The sequence below is a fragment of the Cariama cristata genome, unplaced genomic scaffold (genome assembly GCF_000690535.1).
Source record: "Cariama cristata isolate BGI_N322 unplaced genomic scaffold, ASM69053v1 scaffold6664, whole genome shotgun sequence".
Taxonomy (NCBI): Eukaryota; Metazoa; Chordata; class Aves; order Cariamiformes; family Cariamidae; genus Cariama; species Cariama cristata.
The window spans coordinates 163,108-182,886 of record NW_009612381.1 but is presented as its reverse complement, the minus strand read 5'-3'; the positions used below and the strand labels follow the sequence as shown (position 1 = coordinate 182,886).

At 37.2% G+C, this 19,779-nt stretch overlaps 1 protein-coding gene across 1 annotated transcript in view; it reads left to right on the top strand.

The window, feature by feature from the left end:
* The window catches only part of USP25 (ubiquitin specific peptidase 25), an 84,673-nt gene that overhangs the window by 63,310 nt on the left and 1,584 nt on the right, over window positions 1-19,779 (top strand). The window contains 9 exon segments of the mRNA XM_009698602.1: window positions 1-40; window positions 1,412-1,609; window positions 3,119-3,258; window positions 6,040-6,153; window positions 8,062-8,157; window positions 11,622-11,800; window positions 12,624-12,702; window positions 14,556-14,635; window positions 19,141-19,264. The exon segment at window positions 1-40 is cut by the window's left edge and continues 18 nt beyond it. Coding sequence (XP_009696904.1) covers window positions 1-40; window positions 1,412-1,609; window positions 3,119-3,258; window positions 6,040-6,153; window positions 8,062-8,157; window positions 11,622-11,800; window positions 12,624-12,702; window positions 14,556-14,635; window positions 19,141-19,264 — 1,050 coding nt within the window.

Below are 19,779 nucleotides of genomic sequence, written 5' to 3'. Positions count from 1 at the left end.
TTAATGTATATCAATGATAAGGAACAATACTTGATACAAGGTAATGTCATGGATATGTTTTCTGCATGATATAGAGTAGTTGAATATATGGGTAAAGTGAGCTTCTTTCAGATGGATTTCCAGATTTCTGAAATAGTTTTAATAATTATTGAAAGTTCTATTTATGCTCATTACTGTTAGTCAGATTGGTTTTGTGGGTGGAACAATTGCTCTTCAACTTTTAGATTAATAAAGATAATGCCAGTGTTTCAACATTATTACGAGAGCAAAATAAACTAAGCTTGCAAATTTGTAAACATTTTAGTCAGGTGATCACATGTTCAGAATTTTGGAGAGATTATCTCACTGAAGATTAAAACAGAAATATGGAAATACAGAAATGAGCCTATTGACGTTAAAATCCTCATGTAGCTCTTTTTTCATAAGCTTCAGAACTCTGAACTTTGCCGGAGCATGGAAACTTGAAGCTTTATGCAGAATATTGAAAAGTTAATAACATAACCCTACCAGTCACACATTAAACCAAAGTAGTACATGGGCTGGGAAATTTTTTTCAGGTTATGTAGTAGTACATAACTATAAGGCTTGCACAGAAGTGTTTGGAGAGAGGGCAAAAATCCCTTAGCATGAGTTTTGTGGAGCCTGATAATGGTGGCTAGGGAGCTGACTGTGCAAATGGTCAGAGATTTCCACCAGAAATGGTGCAAAATTTTCATATTCTTGTCTTTTCATAGGGCAGAAAGCTCGAGTGTGCATTTGTTCGGTTTTTAAATGAGAACCGATATTAACCTTGACGCTTCTAGATTGCCAGATTAGTAGTAGACTTGCAGCCGTAGTGTTTCTGGGCCCTGTGAGGTGGCTGTGCCACCCTAATTAAGTCTGAGGCCTGCTTGCTGGGGGACAATTACAGCTGGTTGATCCCCTAGGATCTGGGATACCCTTGCAGAGACCGTTATCGAATCAAAAAAGAAGGTTACTCAATGTAGCTGGTGTTCTTATCAGTTGACTTTCCAAATCCCTGTAGGCCCACTCACCTTCCCCTCTTCTACTGCAAAGTTGAGTTGTGTCCAGCTCTGTGTGGCAGTAATGAAATCAAGCTATGGTGGCTTTTGTGACTTTTTTTTCCTGAATGTTCCAATCGTAGGATACTCATGACCCAAAAGGCTCATCTTTGAAAATGGCAATGATCTGATCATGTCCAAGAACGTGCCAAAGATTGCAAGAGCAGTAGCCATCCATCTCAGTAGCAGAGGAGTGCCCGAGATAATAAAACCATTTAGAAGTAACATAGTTTTGGGGTTTTGGTGCTGTCCTATATGTTTCCAGTAATTCACTTGAGGAAATTTGTTGAACATACTTTCTTTTGCCCTATTCTTTCTTTTTCTGAAATTTATATTTCATGTTACCGCAGAGGAGTTTAACAAAGAAACGGGACAGATCCTTGTTGGAATGGACACATTACCTTCTGATCTAAGGGATTACGTCAAGGAAGACAATAAACGTTTTGAAAAAGAACTCGAAGAATGGGATGCAGAACTTGCTCAGAAGGCACAGCAGGAGAAGTTGTTATCTCAGATACCCAGGGCACCAGCACCCTCACCTGCTCCAGGTTAGCTGCTTCTACCTTATTGTAAAAGGAGTAGAATGAAAAATCACTGGGTTTTGTGTATATTGTTTTGCAGCTTAAGAAAGGAAGAAAAAGTTAATTTGTGTAATCTTGAATTATAACTCTTCACTTGACCAAGGTAACTGTACTTGAAGTTTAGTCTGTTGGGTTTTTGGTTTTTTTGCATTTTTCTTTTTATTTGGAGAAAAAAATTATTTGTTGGTGGTTCTGCCTTTTCCCTCCCAGTCGTGCTTAGCTTTTACTAATTTTTTTTTCTTCCTGTAGAAACTTTGACTTTTTAAGATAGATAATTATTAACAGGTCTCATCCGTCTGTTTCAAGAATTTATTAGTCCATAAGTGATGTCTATTCTTCTATTCAGAATGATTGAGTAGACGACCTACCTCCTCATTTTAAATTAGGACAGAATTTAGATCTGAAAAGAAGATTAATTTATTTGGTGTGATGTATTGAATAGAATTAGCAATACTAGGGCCCACTTAAGAAATTAGTATGTAAAAATGAGGGTGTTTAAAACTGTGCAAAAGCCTCTGAACAGCAACAGTGAGGCCAGTGCTGTTAGGAACCTAGCTCATAAAGATCACTGGCAATCTGCCTATAAAACATATGCCTGCTTTGACACAGCAAAACCTGTCAGTTTTTTTTCAGGTTACATCCACCTTTTGCTCTGATGTGAAAGGCTATATGTACATTATGTGAAAGATGACATGATGGATTTGTGTAGTGAGACCGCTGTCCGGATGTTCTCACTGTTATATTTGAGTCATTAAGACTGAGCGTATGTTTCTCATAACTATCTGTGACTACAAACTGAATGTAGAAAGTGCAGTGATGTAATGACATTTCTGTTTTTGCAAACTCTGTGGAGAGTGACTTCATCTTCTTTATGTTTTAACTTCACAAACACTTTGAGACTGGTTTTACTTCTTTTGTTAGTAATAGAAAGGACTAAACGAATGTTTTATTTGTCTGCCAAAATTTGCTTTCATCATGTAAGGAATATAAGGCACTATTCATGCTAATCAATCTTACTGCCCTCAATTAGGGGAGGCTTTGAGATTACCCTTAAGTCAAAAGAATATAACGTGTTGATTGTTTTGCGAAGTAAAAATACATCTGGCACTAAAGTGGCTGTAGGTCATTCTGTACATCGGGTCTGTATCCCACAGAAAGTCCAAGCAGAATCTCATCTTTGTTCTTAGTCATCCCCTGCGATGATTGATGAACACCTCTCACTCTGGAGCCTTAATAGTGCTATAGACAGGACAGGTCTGTTCCTAATACAAAACCGTGGGTCCATTTATACGGAAGTGTTCAAAGTGACCAGAGAGACAAACTGGTGTAAAGTTGTATTCATGAATGGTGTGACCTACCCTGCATGTTCTGTGTGGATTAACGTATCTATAAGACAGTGATCCAAATAAAACTGATCAATTCAAAATTCATGCTTATGTTAACACACAAAATTGTTATCTTATTTCTATTACTAAGTTCAAGCAGGAGAACCAGAATACTTAGAGCAGCCATCAAGAACTGATATTTCAAAGCACTTAAAAGAAGATTCTGTACAAGCAATCAATAAAGCTGTAGCTGAACAAGAAGATAGAGGTCCAGAAGCTATAATGGATACGGTGAGGATATTTTGAAGCTTGAAATACTTCTTTTGCTTTTATTTTGCAAATGGACATGATATGATAGCTGATAAAAGGGAGGGAGTGTGGAAATTTTGAACTGAAAATTACTGCTTCTTCAGGGACTGTCCAACGCTGAAGTCCATCCAGAAAGTATGTACTACAGTAATGGGTGTAGCAGAAGAAAAATACTAAGATAGATGTTCTCTCTGTGATTAAAGTACTTGTCAAGAGTACAGCATATTGTTCAAATGGCAGTTGTGTTTGTGTTCACCATCTTTTCAAAATGTCAGATGGCTCCATTTATTTTTGAGGAGTAATCATTGACATTCAATATAAAAGACTTGAAAAATACTCCTTTAAACATTCAGGTTCTTATCTCAGAAATATAAGATTATAATTGAGTTCCCTTGAAAGACCTATGGAAGTTGAAGTAGCTTTCAAAAATAAGGATTTTTTCAACAGTATTTTGTAGCTTTAATGCAAATTCACAACTTGATGAAAATAATTTTTTTGTGATTCATCAGATGCATATATTAACTTAAAATCGTTGTAAGAATTAGTGTTGGATGATTCTGTTTTCGCTTCATACAACAAATATTAAGAGGAATTGGACATGAACTACTTCATTAGTTATTAATGAAACTAATATTTAACAGGTTTTTTTCTTTCAGCAAATTTTTTTTTTGCTTTCCTATAGGTATATAGGTAAATGACCAATGTCTTTGCCACAAAAGCAAGTGCCTTTAAAGCAATACATGTATCTATCTTGGAACCGTATCCAGAAGGATAAAACATACAAAATGTATGGTATAGCTTCCTCAGGCACCCGTAGTAACCACCAGAGATACAAACAATTTAGATCTATGCAAAATCTGAAGCATGCTTCCTAAGCTCGGGTGTGAATCCTCATTAAACAAAAGCAGTCTAGCCCTAGATGTATTTGGGGCCAACAAGAAAGTCCTCCTAAAGCCTTTGAAAATGATGTGACAGCTTGAGTCTTACACCTGATGTGTTTTCCATCCCTCTCTCCTGTGGTGTCAGGAGAGCAGAGAAGCATGCCTGCTTTCTCTGCTAAACTGAAATCAAAGCCATCAGGAAAACTGATCTAACCCTGGGTGAAAACATACTTTACACTCATGTTTTAGGCTACTGCATATCTGACTTTTGAGTTCTCAGAACACCGAACAGCTTAGGGGGAGCCTCTTTAATATGAGTTACCTCCAGCTGAATGGGTAGCTATGAAAATACGAAACGCGTGATAAAATGCCTTGCATGATGCTGTCCTCTTTCTAGGGTCTGTGGGCATCCATTCCAGTGGGATGTGGAAGAATCTTACAGACTTGATTCCATGGATCGAGTGTTTTAGTTTAGGCTAATGACACTTTGCATAGTGATCAGCCTTAGGACTTTAAAAGACTGTCATTGAGGAACCACGTGGGGAACATCATGATAGTGTTAATAAGGCAGATGCAGGTTGCTTATTCCAATATTTTCACTGCATTGTTCTGCAACAAGATGGATGGCTCTTTAGAAATCAAAATGTCAAACCATGCAAATTCTTTTATTTAGAAACAAATGTATTTCAGCTGTTAGAACCTAAAGCCAGTTTCTAGCTAATCTAAAGGTACTCTCTTAATGTTTAAAAGCTACTCCTCTGTATACCCGAATTTAACTTAGGGAGAATCGTGCTTCCTTCTCAGTGTATTGGCATGCTTTTGAATTATTCTATTTCCATATGCATTCTGACATGCAGGCATATATTCCTTTCCTCCACTTTTTGTTTGTCCATTTTGAAAGAAAGAAAGCCAACGTCAGAACATGTAACAAACAGGATTGTAGGTTAGTCACCACATCATCATTTGTGTCCATTTTCTGCCCTATTGTCATATTTTTTTTCTGCCCTCTGAACAAGCTTCCTTTGTATTTATACAGTGCTGGGTGTAAATAGATACTATGTGTGTTTCTGGAATCTTTGCTAAAAAATCAGACTATTGTGGTACTTGCCGGACAAGTAGGAGGGCAGTCTGTGAATGCTTAGATTCAAGATTGCTTAGTCAAGGTTTAAGTTCTGCACATGTTGTAAAGTGGCTACTGTAAAACGATAGACCATAAGACTTGAGATTTGTCTCAGTTGTTGTTTAAAACTTACTTTATGCTAGTTACTGAAATTCTTGCTATGCTAATCTTCCCTTGATTTTTCTGTCTAATTGCTCTTCTAAAAAAAAAAAATTAAAAAATGACCTGTTGAATGTAATGCATGTTTAAATGTTCTTTCAAATATCTTGATTACTAGAGGCTTTTTTGTATTTTTTTTTTTCTTTTTCCCCCAGAGCAACAGGGAATGTTAGCCTTTGGTTTGTTGCCATGCCTTAGTATGAATTCATCAGATACTTCAGATGTATTTAGTAACTTTTTTGGTGAAATGTATGAAAAGAAGTGATGGTTCACAGACTTATCCTTTAACAACTGCCTTAAATTTGTAATGGATGTTAGAGTTGCAATACTGCCATACTAACCTGTAAAGTTGTAATCAGAGAATAAAGAACAAATGAAATCTATTTAATAATGATGGCTTAATTTTAAAATGTACTACTTAAAAAAATTAAGAAACTGTAAGTAGTTAGAGAATATAAGTTATGTTTGTAATTTTTTTCAGAACTTCAGCAGTGCACATCATTTTACTTGATCAGCCTGTCAGTTTGCGTCTCTCCGTAATTTTCTCTGTTTTCTGATTTTATTTTTTTTTCCCCACGCACTGATAATGGTTTTCTTCTGCAGAGCTCTGATAATGCCCCAGCTCAACCAGCTCCTAACCAGCGAGTTGTAGAGGTGGCGATTCCTGATATAGGGACTTTTGTGATTGAGTCAGAGGAGGGGGGTTATGACGATGAGGTACATTTGATTGCAGTTGTGTGCACCGCTCCTCCTCGGTGCTTTCTTGTGCTGCCTGATGAGAATTTTTAGCATGTTTGCACATTGTGACACCTAACAGATTTCTGCAAAACTAAATGCTTAGTGATTTGTAACCTTAACAATGCCTTTAATTTGTAATGAAATATGAAAGGAAAGCACTAGCTACTCTAATCGGGCACGCTTTGCATGGTACCATTTACACTGGAGGTCTTTTTGTCTTTTTAGCTGTGGAAGTTGAATGTTTGTGTTAGGCAAGGTAGCCTTTGAAATGCTGGTGATAGACTGTGGACTACTACATCATTTAAAAAATCACAGTATAGTGAGCGATGTTCTTAATGTTTGTGCTTTCTTGTCAGTCCAATAAAGCTAACGTTTACTCCAATCCCTTACTCACCAAGGTTAAGCTTTCCAGACTTCGAGGATTAAACTATCCATGGAAATAACCTGAAAATGATACGACTGGTGGAGCTGACTGTTCCAAAGCTTAAGAAGAAAAAAATTTAAAGAACAAGTGGTTTTCCTCAGTTCAGACCCAGGGTGTTGGATGTACCTGGTACTACTTGAGGAACAGATGAGAGGCCCATGTTACCCTGAGAGACGTTATTTTCTCCTGCCCTAATTTAGCAGCAGAAAGTAACACTGCCAGGTCATCAAACCGTCCTGCCTTGACGCTGGTTACTCCGTGTTTGTTTGGGTTGGGGTTAGCGTCGGTGCAGCCCATATTCTCAGGTGCCTGAGCGTGTGTTCTTGTGGGCTACGGGGAGCTTGTGCTGCCCTAGGCTAATGGGTATTTCAGGTTATTCTGCCCTGTCACTGTCATCAGTTGTAACTGGGAGTATGGCACGGGGAACAAAATGATTTAATTGACATCATCACACTAAGTTTGGCTTCTCACGGGTGTGTAGTCTCCACCTTTAAGAACGTGAGGATTTAGCCTTCCCTAATGACTTGGTTTTTTGGACTTTTTTTTTTCTTCTTTTTTTTCACTGTTGTTCCCATGCCATTGTCTTTCTAGAGAATGATAACTTTCTTCCATATTTCCCTATTCTTTTTGTAAGTGTCTTCACTTTTTTTAATGTTGTTCTTACGTGTGGGAAACTCTTCTGGAGAGTTTAGGGTTCTTCATCTTTTGTTGCTGTGCCAGTTGCTGTGCCAACTATACCTTGGGCAGGAGGAGGAGGAGTCTTTTCCTTTTCTCACAGATAAAAAAGGGGAAAGGCCTTTCTGAGTAACCTAGGTGGATCATATTGTTCGTATACAACTGATGTGAATAGCTGTGAGATGTGTCTTATGTTTGGCTTTGTTTTTGTTAAATGTTTTGGGTTTCAGTTTGTTTGTGTTTTGTTATTTTTAAAGAATTTGTCTGCAAATGCTTCAGGGACCGATTGCACTTGCAGCAATGAGTCCCTTATTTTGCTGTTGAAATATGTGTAAAATATAAGCAGTGTAGTTTACGATATTCTTAGTATATTATATGTAGAGTGTGATCGCGTGATTTTTCTACTTGAAACTTTTTTTAAAATCCTTTGGTGGCCATGGGTAGCACTCATTCAGTATGCGGTTTCTGGTAGATACTAATGCTGAACGATGCATGTTCCTTTCCTGAGAAGTTTTGGCCATGTAACTTTTAAATTGTATTTGACACAGTTCTTCAGTGTTTTTTTTTTTTTGTAAGCTTCCTTTAATCATATGTTGTTACAGTAAAAATATATACACATGCCATGACTGATTTGCAGAATATGCACACCAGATCTGTATTGAAATGTGCCGTTTCGATGTATGCATGCATTAAGTTGCTTTTTATCTTGCATGAGACTAAAAGCATATTGAATTTGGTCGTTAAAGTATTAATCATTCAAAACTTTTACCTTAAATCCCTTGTGGCAGGTCATGCTGACCCCGAACATGCAAGGTATTATCATGGCTATAGGTAAAGCCAGGAATGTTTATGACAGGTGTGGGCCAGAAGCAGGGTTCTTTAAGGTACAACTAACGTTTTCAACTTTTTCTCCTCTGACTTTTCTTGTTAGATATGCCTTCTCCCTCCTTTGATGTGTATTAAGACTGTTCCAGCATTTATACATACTGTTCTATGATATTAGTCCTCCATTTAGATGTTTCTCCCTTGAAAAATACACAACTATTTCCCTGTTGATTCAGCAGTACGATTCCTTGACATCAGTAGCTTATACGCCGTTCGGCATTTTAGCTTTCTAATAATAGTAGCAAGTAACACGAAACCTAGATGTGTAATCAATAAGAATATGTACTTTTTTCCTCTGTTAGTAACAAAACCCATGCCTTCGCTGGACTGTTTGGGACATCAGTTTTTACACCCAGGGACATCCGTGCTTTTAGTCTTTTGTTCTTTATTTCAAAGACATGTTCTTGTTTTGTACTCCTTAAAAGATTTTTACTAAATCTAAATCACTTTCTTTTGTGTAACTGCACGGATGTCAGTACTATTTATTTATGTAGTGTTTTATTACTGGGAATTAGACGTTAGGCATTTTGTGGTTATTTCTCTTTGCAATAATACCAGATTTAAAAATGCGCTAGTCGTCTTAAATACACAAACTTCTGAGCATTTTTAGCTCATGATCTTTTGAATTTTCAGGGTATTAGAAAAGGCATTAACTTTGACATGATGGAAAATCCTCTCAAATGTGATTTGGAGAGGGGGAAGAAGTTTCTTGCTTGTCATTGAGTAGCAGTTTATTTTCTTCTTAATTGTTATGGTGTAGTTCCACTAGAAGAAAGTGTAAAAACCAAAAGAAAGAAAAACCCCCAAACAACAGCCAACCAAACACAAAACCACCACCATCGCCAAAAAATTCTCCAACTCCTCCTTGGTAAGGAAACTGAAATCTCATGGGTTGGTTTGTTCATTTGTGTGGGTTTTTGTCACGGATACTTGGAGAAGTGTTAGGACCATGACATTTGTTTGCAGGGCCGTCTGTTAACCGTGCCTGCCCTCAGGGAACAGACACACACCTGCCATAGCCTTTCTTTGGTGCAATAGGTTTGGTTTGAGATTCAGTGTTTGGGTTTTTTGTTTGGTTTTTTGAATTAATTACTTAATGAAAAGATGTCAGTCTTTTTAAAGTTGGGAAAAAATCCTCACTTGATCAAATCAAACTCTTTACCAGAAAGTTTAATTGCACCTCAATATTTTTTGAATATGAAGGGTATTTTGATAAATTTAAAACAAATGCAGCTCAAAATAAAGTTATACTTAGTGCTTCAGAGTTATGAAAACAATGCTTAGTTGAAATGTTTTTCGATCTTTAATTTTGAATGCTTAAACTTCTTCACTTCACGAGGGACAGAATTTCTGTTTGAGTGAGGAAATGTTCTGATACTAAATTGTTGGAGAGTGGAAAAGTTTCCTTACTCATTTTCTGCTGAATCATGTTTGCAGTAACTTAGACGAGGTGGAACATGCTTCATTTTTGAGGAATACGTTAGTATGAACATATGCAGATGAAGTGGTCCTACTTGGTAACAAAATTTGTATGTTGAGACATATCAAATGGAATCTCCTGTTACTCCATAAACTTATTGTAAAAGCTTCTATGATTTTTTTTTTTAATACTGTTATACTCTGGGTTTCTTCCTGTGTTTTTTATAAAATGAGTGTTTACAGAAAGCTGTGGGTTTTTTTCTATGATGCCTTTGTTTTAGTGTAACCTGGGTAAAACCCATTTGACGTGAGTCATTGTTACTGCCAAGGATTCACTCTCCCTTTAGGTCTCAGGCTTGAGATGTGACTAATACAAACCCATTAAGATATTTCTTGATCAATGACCTCTTCTAGTCATCCTTCTTTAAACTTTATAGACAGTTCCTTGCAGAATGTTTGCCTTAAGATCTTTATATAACCTTCTCAATGAGAAAATGAAAGATGTAATACTTTTTTCTACCATCTTTTTTTCCTGTATTCTGTGTAAAGAAGTACTATTATTTTTGCCTTGTACCTAGGATTTCTGAATCTGTAGTATACCATTTTATTTTGTGTAAATATGTATATAAAAATACAAGTTTTGTGTTGCATTTTTTCCTACTTCAAAGTAATTCTCTGAAAAATTAAATGTCTAATAACAATTGCTTTTTGTTTCTGGCCTACCCCAATAAACAGGGTTTAATTGCATAGTTACCGATGTTGGTTTTCTAATGGTAGAACTTCTTCTGATGTAAGATAATAGAAACTCTGTCTGTGGCTTTTGATATTTATAATCGCTTCTCCCAGACTTCCTTTTCAATGGTAATGCATATGATTAGTATTTAAAAATACTGATGCAGCACGTTCTCTTAAGTTTTAAAGTTCTCCACACGCTCTGTGTTTAAGCCTGTAGGAATAGTATCCTACCCATGTGTTTAGTCCTGAAACAAAGTGTTTATTAGTAGAGAATGGGAGCCCAAATTTCTGATAGTTAAAAGTCAGTAAGCTACCTGCTCCTGCCAGGTATTTCAACATGAATTTGAAATATTGAACAGTATTTTTCTGCCTGCTTTGGAGCTCTATTTTGTGCATATGTTGTATTGAAACTTAGCTAATGCATGAAGCTACTGTGTCAAGTCATTTGTTTCAAGTTGATGTTTAGTGTTAGTAAACAATCTGATCACCTCCCTATTTTGAAATATAAATTATGGAACATATTAACATTTGTCACCATTTTTCTCATTATTTTCCTTGTTGCTCTTGTTTATGCTCTATAGTTTCAGTGACTAAAAGCTAATGAACATAACAGATGATGTTCATTAAAAACTAATGTGCTGGCAAAGCTGGAAAAGTAAATGGTTCTGATGACCTCTAAAGTCGATCTAAAATATTCAATAAGGACTCTGTCCTGCCCTGTAGGAGACTAATGCTATTCATATTGAAGTATTATTTTCTTTAGAAATCTTACAATTTGATTTTTGTTGAAAGACATTTTCCATTCTCATTAGTGTTTCCAAAATCATACATGTTCATTAAACTATCTGTAGAATTTGCTTTATTCATGTATTTGCATTTTAACCATGTATTAGAGGCACCTTTTTTACTTTATGAGATTTTAAAAGATTCCTTTAGGTAAATCATCTGAAATTGTATACTGCTTTTGGTCTGTAAATGCTGAAAGTCTCTAGGGGTTGGATAAACCTTCACTCAAGGAGACATAGCGTAGGATTGGGACTGCTTTTGAAGTAAAGATCTACCTGGGATTTTGGCAGGCTTAGCTGGGGAGAAACAGCAACAACTTTACCATTTGTCTGGGTTTTTTAGTTTGTTTGTTTCTTTTTTAAACGTGGTTCAGACTTGTTAGAAGGGTGGTGGACTATGGAATTGTTCAAAAGTTATTTTGTAGGCAAAAGGCCATGAGACATGAATTATCCTGTTAGTGTCTGTGACATTTAAGAGTTAAAAGCCAGAAAGAATAATGTGTATTTTTTTTTTAATTATTTAGGCAATTAAATTGGAATACACACGTTTGCTAAAATTAGCCCAGGAAGATCCACCACCTGAATGTGATTACCGTTTGCGTCATGCAATTGTTTACTTCATCCAAAACCAGGCACCAAAGAAGATAATTGAGAGAACATTACTGGAACAGTTTGGAGATCACAATCTTAGCTTTGATGAAAGGTAATAAGATCTGCATGTCTCATTTCCTCTGCTCACGAACGTTCCCTGATGTGCGGAGACACCCCTTCGTATTCAGATAGTGCGTGTAATAGATGGAAGGCTAGTGCGTTTATTAGGCTTTATCTTCTAGTTAATAGCTTGCACGTATATTTTGTAAAAAAAATCTTTATCAAAATCTCTGTAAAAAGAGTAATCAAGAAGTTGGGTTTCTATTGGTATGCCATAAGGAGAAATACTCAGTGTTGTTCGTAATTTTGCACATAGATTTCTATAGCTTCTTTCAAAACACTGTGGAAGGCTGTGTAATTTGCATTTCTTCACTGCCCTGAAAGCTCGCAGCAGACAGCAAAGCCTTACAAGCCAGATGGGTAACTTCCTTGAAAGCAAGACAGTGTCTCTCTTCCACGTGAAATTCCATATATTTACTTATTTAAAGAAATAAGTAAATTGGAAGGTAGAGAACATCAGTCTGATTTCTGTGTAGTGAATAATCCTCTAACGTTACTTTTTCAAAGTAAGTATCGGGGAGTTTCAAGCCATCTGAACTTTAAATTAAAAAGAAAGAGTGAGCCATGTGGCAATTTAGCAAAATAAAACAAGAAGTAATTCTTAAATAGCACAGGCCACCATCACACATACTTCAAAAATATGCCCTCTCCTGCTGATTATACCCTGCATAATAAAAAGCATATTTCCCACAGTGTTGTCATACTGGTTTGCATAAGTCTGTAGCTTATACTGTTTGAGGCGGCTGTCTTCGTACGGATAATATCCTTTGTGAATTTCCAGTAATATTCCATGATTACTTGTTGCTTTTTGTAAGGTGCCGTAACATAATGAAGGTTGCTCAAGCTAAACTTGAAATGATAAAGCCAGATGAAGTGAACATGGAGGAGTATGAGGTCAGTATTTTTTATGCTTTAAATTAAATTGTAATGTGAAATAGTTATCAGTAAACTGAATTTTATCTTCACAAATTTCTTTTTACACTGAAAGTTAAAACTGGTTATTGAAAGACCATTTATTTGTAGGAAGGCTGCTCTGATCAGTTGATCTAAAGCTGTTTTTTTCCACATCTGTAATTCCAATGACTTGAGCCATAAATAAATGTCAAGTTTGAGTCTGTCCTCGCTACTTAACATGTCTCGATGTCACTAACAGTATTCTGTTATCACCATATGAGCCAACTGGCTTTTTCTAGTCAGAAACAGCTACCAATGAAGGAGTGAGAGTGGCCTAAGCATCTTATACATCTTGAGCACTGGGTCACAGGCATAGTTGCATTTGTGCTTTTCCTCCAGCTGACTCTGCAGCCATTCCCATTTTCTTATGAGCACCAGATTCTTTTGTTTGCCAAGACCATACATAACCAGTTTGTGCATTTAATTTTTCCTCCTGTGCTATTTAGAAAAACTTGAAAAGAAAGAAAAGAGCAAATCTCAGACATTAAATAATTGTAATTAATATTTGCCAAAATAATTCAGCTCATATTTAAAGCTAAGTCTGTAGCTGGTTTTACAGCATCCGTCTCAACTCTGTGTAATACCATTCATTAAGGCTTCTTAACAGTGGATATTTAGGTCCTAGGCAGATTCCAGTGCACCACTTACACCTCATTGTTGTTCTGTTAGGTCCAAACAGCTTGTTCAGGAGGACTATGGGAGTAACCTTTCCCTCAACAAACCAAATGAAAAATATTTACTTGTCATTTCTCATTAACCAGGTTCAGGACCTACAGTAGATGCTGCTACGTTACCGTGTGCCCTCCCTAGCCTGAGGGGAAAGGGTTCTCATAGTGGGATTTCTGTTGTATTTTTTAGGCTGTGCAAGGCTCAATATTTTATCGTTTTCTGAATAGCATTGCACAGGTAAAATAAACAATTCTGGATGTAGATTTAAGAGTGAGGATGGGAGGGTGTCTTCTATTCCCCAGCAGAGACGTGCCACTTTTTTATCCCTTGAGGTAGATAGTTGGCGATTTCTCCAAAGACTCTGTCAGTATTTGTCCTGTATAGTGAGTTGGCATTTCATGGACCCTGTCTCATTCTTTTTGTGTTGAATCTGGAAGTGGCTATGTATTATAGCAGGCTGTCCCCTATTTTATCGTTAATGAGCAATTGAAAGTTGCCTACTAACCGGCTGCAGTAAAAGTGCCTTTCTCACTTAGAGCATTTACCTATCAAGTGTACCAGTAGTCACTTTGTGTAAATGGTGATGCAGTAAGGTAAATGTTCTGCTCCAATACAAACATCTCCACAGTCTGAATTGAGTTTGGTTTTTTTGTCACTTCCCGTGTAAAATGTTCAGGCTTTTTTCTATGTCTTTCTTATATTGAAAGTTAAGCGTAATATTTAGTGTATGAAAAAGCTTTGTGACACTTTTTGATTAAATAACTGAGTTTAATGTAAAGATGAATAAAAAGGCAATTGGATTCTCAACTATTTTTGAGAAGAGGGATCTCATATCATTCTGAATGTGGTTCTCCAAAGATGTTTTGTGCTCATCTCAAATGATAATACATTCTGTAAAAATAATCTCATTTAGAAATATTTTAGATATCTAAGAATTTTCTTTTCATTGAAGGAGGGTGGATTCAGGCAGACTTTTCACACATGCAAGCTTACTAGGGGTCCTTAGCACTTACTGTGAGTACTAAGCACTAACTAAAGTGTGTGTGTGTTTTTAAAAAAAAAAAAAAAAAAAGTTGTATTTCATGTTTGTGGATGAAATTCTATATACCCTTTCTTATATGCAGAGATGGCATCAAGACTATAGAAATTTCAGGGAAACAACCATGTTTCTCATGGTAGGATTGGAGTTTTTCCAAAAAAAGAGGTAAGTGGTAGCATAGAACTCAAATGTAGTAGAGCGGTGTGAAGGCAAAATGTAATATTGATAAGTAAAGCTATTTTTAAAATTAAGAATTGTTTAACGTTTTCTTCATTTGAGTTCAGCATTTATTTGGTCCTTTAAGTCTTGCATCTACCTCAACATTTCCCACAACTTCCTATTCCTAATCTCCATTTCCAATCTCTTACCAAGCCATGGACTCTCTTCAGGGCACCCTCCACATGCACCTCTATTCCTCCTTCTCTCCTGTTCTTAAGTGCTTTGGGTATCCCTGAGCCATAAAAATCTTCCCTCTCTGGCATCACATGTACAGATACATGTATCTGCTTTCATCAGCAATCACAATTAGTCAAGTCCCCATCCTATCTTTTTATTGGGTGTTCCCGCAGAAGCAAAGTTTTGCCTTCTGCATTTGAACCAAAATTCCACCTGTGATGGGCTTTAAAAGTCAGGAAAAAAGAACGTATTTGAGGAAAAACTATTATGCGTAACTATGATAGTTGTAGCTGATTCTTCTTAGCTCTGTGAGGCAATGGTGATTCATTCCCTTCTCTTCTTGAACCAAGTTGGGAATTGTGACTACATAAAATTGGTGACATTTATGTACTTAATGCACTATAGCTAAAATCTCTTCTCTGATCTACATATGCGACAAAGGTGGCGATTACAGTATAAATTCTTCAAAAACATTCTGCAGAAGAGTCTTTGAAACAGAATTGTTCAAAAGTACCTCTTTCTGCCATGCCCAGCCAAAGGAATTAAATGATTAGCTGCAGAATATCCAGTGGCTGACATCTGTAGTGTGAAAATTGAGCTATCACATCATACAAAATTTTGATTGTGGAAACAATTCTATAGTCAATCACTGATTTTTTTTCATCTATAACACAGTAAGTAGGGAAACTATAGTGGGACTCAAATTTAATTTTTTGTCTCTATGTTCTGTAGCAAATTGGTTGATATTTCTCTTTCTTGTCTTGTAAAGACCCCCAAAAAAAGGCCCCAAACAAAGCAAGAAAATTGGTTGGAAAAGGCACTGTCTTGTCTTTGTGACAAGCTACATCTTTCTATAGTAGCTAACACAATGAGCCCAAGACACAATGGTTTGTCCTCTGGTTGCTAGCATGTAATTTATTGGCTAGTACATTCATTAATAATCTAAATTGCAATATGCTACTTTGTCAGTCTTAAACAGCTTGTGTACAAAGGTTGGTCAGAAGATTGCCTGGCTTATTTGAAAAATAGACACTCTGGTATTGCTTGATCCCTTAAGGAGGCAAAAATGTCACGAGCATCGGTGTGGTATATAGGAACTCTCCTTGTTAGCCCCAGACTTCATGTACGCTCTAAGCACGCAGACAGGAACAGAAGACCTTCAGGTTCCTTGGCACTGGGACTCCAGGATGGCACCGTCAGCTGTAAAATACCAGTGTTTTCACTGATCTGCTTCTTGCCATAACATATTCTGATTATGCCAGGGGGAGGGAGGGAGGCATGGGTTTCTGCTCTGTGCTGAACAGTGGGTTTGGTATAGTTTTCCATTATTTACATTAATTTGCAGAATTAGGGTGAGGCATTTGTTACCAAACATCTTCATAATTTAGAAAACAAGCCTATAATGACCAGTCTTAGACTCTGATATTGGTCAGAAATAAACTACAATATTATCAGACTCACTAACATCCAAAGAAGCGTAGCATTCATTCCCTTTGGCAAAAAATGCAGGTTCATAAATGCTTCAAGAGGTATTTAATACAAAGACAATAAGACCGGAGTTAAGAATGCTTAGAGGATGGATGAGGATCTGGGTATCCAGATGCTCTGAAGGCATCTATTGCAATTATGCACCCATGTTTCAGCTACAGGTTCCCAAAAGGCTGAGACTTACAGAGGTTCGCATCTCACACACTCTAGAGGGCAGTGCTACCATCCTTATTCCGCAAACGGGACTAAATTGATGAACGCTTTCACTTCCCTTATTAACTCTGAAATCATAAAAATGTAACTTTAAAAAATATGTATGAAAACATAGACTTTCATAATTTAATACAACCTTCATCAGTAGGACTGTTTTGAGGCTTTTTTTTCAAAAACCCATCTCCCTCAGTTGACCAACTTTTCTTAGTGTTATTAACACTAACTGATACCTAGCAGCACTCAGTGTCTAGATGGAGCCAAAAATCAACCTTTATCCAGGTGGTCTCTCATTTCTTTAAATAATTGTACTGTGTTGAATAAACACAAAATCAACGTTAAAGAAGTAGTTTGGTATATCTTTTTCATGCCTCCTTTCAGCGTTCACTCGTGATCCCGTATGGTGGTTGACAAGGCCCTCTTTTCACTGCAGGTGGAGAATTCAAGGGTCTTTCAGGCATGTTTTCGCTGACTGTGCTGTAGAGTAGGAACCTGCTATGGGTGAGACAAACCTCGGCAGGAGTTTTACTTGCAGCTCACTCTTGTGGTAGTAACTGAAAAGTGAACAAACTGTAGACCTTAACAGTTGCCTTTTTACGTTTCTTGGAAAGCCAATGCACTTTTTCAGTTTTGACTGAAATGCCTTTTTCAAAGCAGTGCTAAAATTTAGCCATCCTGTGCTTTCTGCATCTTTTCCAAAGCCTAGACTCAGTGAGTTCCATAATTCTGTGAGCAGCTTCAGTGATTTTTTTTTAGGCATAGGCTTCATAGGCTGGAGCTTATATGCACTTCAGATGAAAAGGCAGAATCTGTTTGCTAATTTACACTGTAGTCGTATTCCTCAGACTCAAGATATATAAGGTCTCCGAGCTTCGATGTACAGTAATGATGATTTTAAAATAACTTACCTTGCTCTTAGATGGCACTACGGTTGTTTCAGGGAGAGGTCACACAACTGGGGGAAGGAGTGGGAAGAGAGGGACTGGGAATAAAGCCACTACCAGCAGCAAGTTTTTAATTTGCATCAATTTAGTTGTTGACACTGTAATTTCAACCTGCAGTTTCACAAATAACTGAACTAAGAATGGAAAGGGAGAGAAGGTCCTGCTCCTCTGGCTTTATAACCAGCAATGCCAGTTCCTTGCAATCATCATCTCCCCTTTCCTCCTACATTAAGTTTTTTACTGTCTAGTCAGTTGTGTTGGTGATGAGTGGTGTGAGGAGTTTTCATGGGTAGGAGAAATGAACTTGAGAGCATAATAGAACTACTTCCTTTAATGAAAGCATAGCTTTGTATTTTGAGGACAGAGTTGGAGAACAGTGACTGTACTTACAATATGTTACTTAAGCAATAAGTACTTAGGATTGCAAAGGACTATGAGCAGATCTCATGGTGGAAGAAGTAACTTCACAGTAGATTCTGAAATTAGGGTATTGGGCTTCATCTTGTTCTTCTAAACAGGGTTATTAGAAGGTAAAGCTTTAAAGAACCATGCTATTTGAAGTAGCCTTTTGCCTTCTTTTTGTATTGTCTCATTGGGAGGCATTACTGTAAGTCTTGAGTTTGTCTACTTTGGAAGATTCTGACATGTATTTTTCAGGTATGCTCTACGTGTGCTCACACATAATTTTTAGCCATTTTTAGTAGTTTGGTGGCTTGGTTTTGGTAGTTTAACCGTGACCTCCCGTTCTCGGTAGGAGTGAGTGAGTGCATAACGTACTGTTCCTCTAACCACTCCATTAGGAAGTTTCTCTTCTTAGGTTTTTTTAGTTTGAATAAAAATGAGATTTTTAACTACTTGCATTTAGGGTAGCTGCTTTCAGTGGCTATCTGTCATAACCGGGTTTCTGTAAGTCAGAGAATTAAGAATTGAGGGTGTTTGCAGGAAATGGTATGCCCCAGTGTGAGGGGAGATTGTTCATCTGTGTGGGAAGGGATCTCTGTTCTTAGGTCCTCTGTTACTCATGCTTTACCAATTAGGCTTGCATTTATCTTCTGCATTTAGACTAAAGACAAATACCAACAGTCCAGCAGTGCTTCAGCTTTTGAAATGCTGTTGTGACTTCTTCTATCACTGTAGACTTCAGTAGTTTGGAAGAACTTAACAGTTCAGTGAGGCTAAAAATTCACAGTTTATTTTTTAGAAATAGGATGACAACTTTAAATCTTATTTCCAAAGGTCTAGAATGCTATCAAGATATATATGGCAACGGGAGATCAAACCTAATGTGACATAAATGCACACAGGAAAAATTAAGTTTTCATGTATACTCAAGGCTAATCCAAAGCTATTTTTGAAGGGAGTGAAATGATATCTGTTGGTTTCAGTGAGCTTTGGATCAGGCTTCATGTGCAAATGATCTAACCTGATAACAAAATAAATGATTCTGATGTGCATAAAAGACAAAATTGTGTGGTAGAAAAAAATATTATGAAGAGATTGGTGGGGAAGGGTGGACTTGCAGTCAAACAAGCAAGTGAAGATACCGATCGTTCGAAGAACACAGTAGTTACCTCAAAACAGATGGTACCTGGATGTTGCATCTAATATTCTTGTTTCTTTACTTTACTTCAGCTATATGGAAGCCTTGCTCTACCTTATCTATGCTTACCAGAATAACAAAGAACTCTTGTCCAAAGGCCCATACAGAGGGCATGACGAAGAGCTGATATCTCACTACAGACGAGAATGTTTGCTAGTAAGTGAAGGGTGAAGTATGTTTTGAAAAGTTGAACTTACTGCATAGCTTTAACAAAATTAATTAGTAGAAAAGTGTTGCCATCATGTAGAACAAAACAAAAACCAACCAAAACCCTCTTTCATTAACAAGTTAATACTTGTGTAAGGGGGAAAAAAGCAAAAGTAAGAAGGAAGACATTATTTCCATTTTGGGGGGGATAATCAGTCATCCCCAGGGAAGTGTTTACGGCACCAAGCCTGGCAATGTTCAAGAAGCATTTGGACAACACCCTGAGACACACGGTGTGAATTTTGGAGTTGTCCTGTGCAGAGACAGGAGTTGGACTCGATGATCCTTGTGGGTCCCTTCCAACTCAGAACGTTCTATGATTCTATGGTCTTCTCTATGGTTGTAAATAGTGTGCTCACTGCCATCATGTCTGGGGTGAGTAGGAACAACAGCGGACAGTGTTGATGAGCAGACTCACGCTGTTGCCACAGTTCGACGGGGAAACAAATACTGGAAAAGGCATC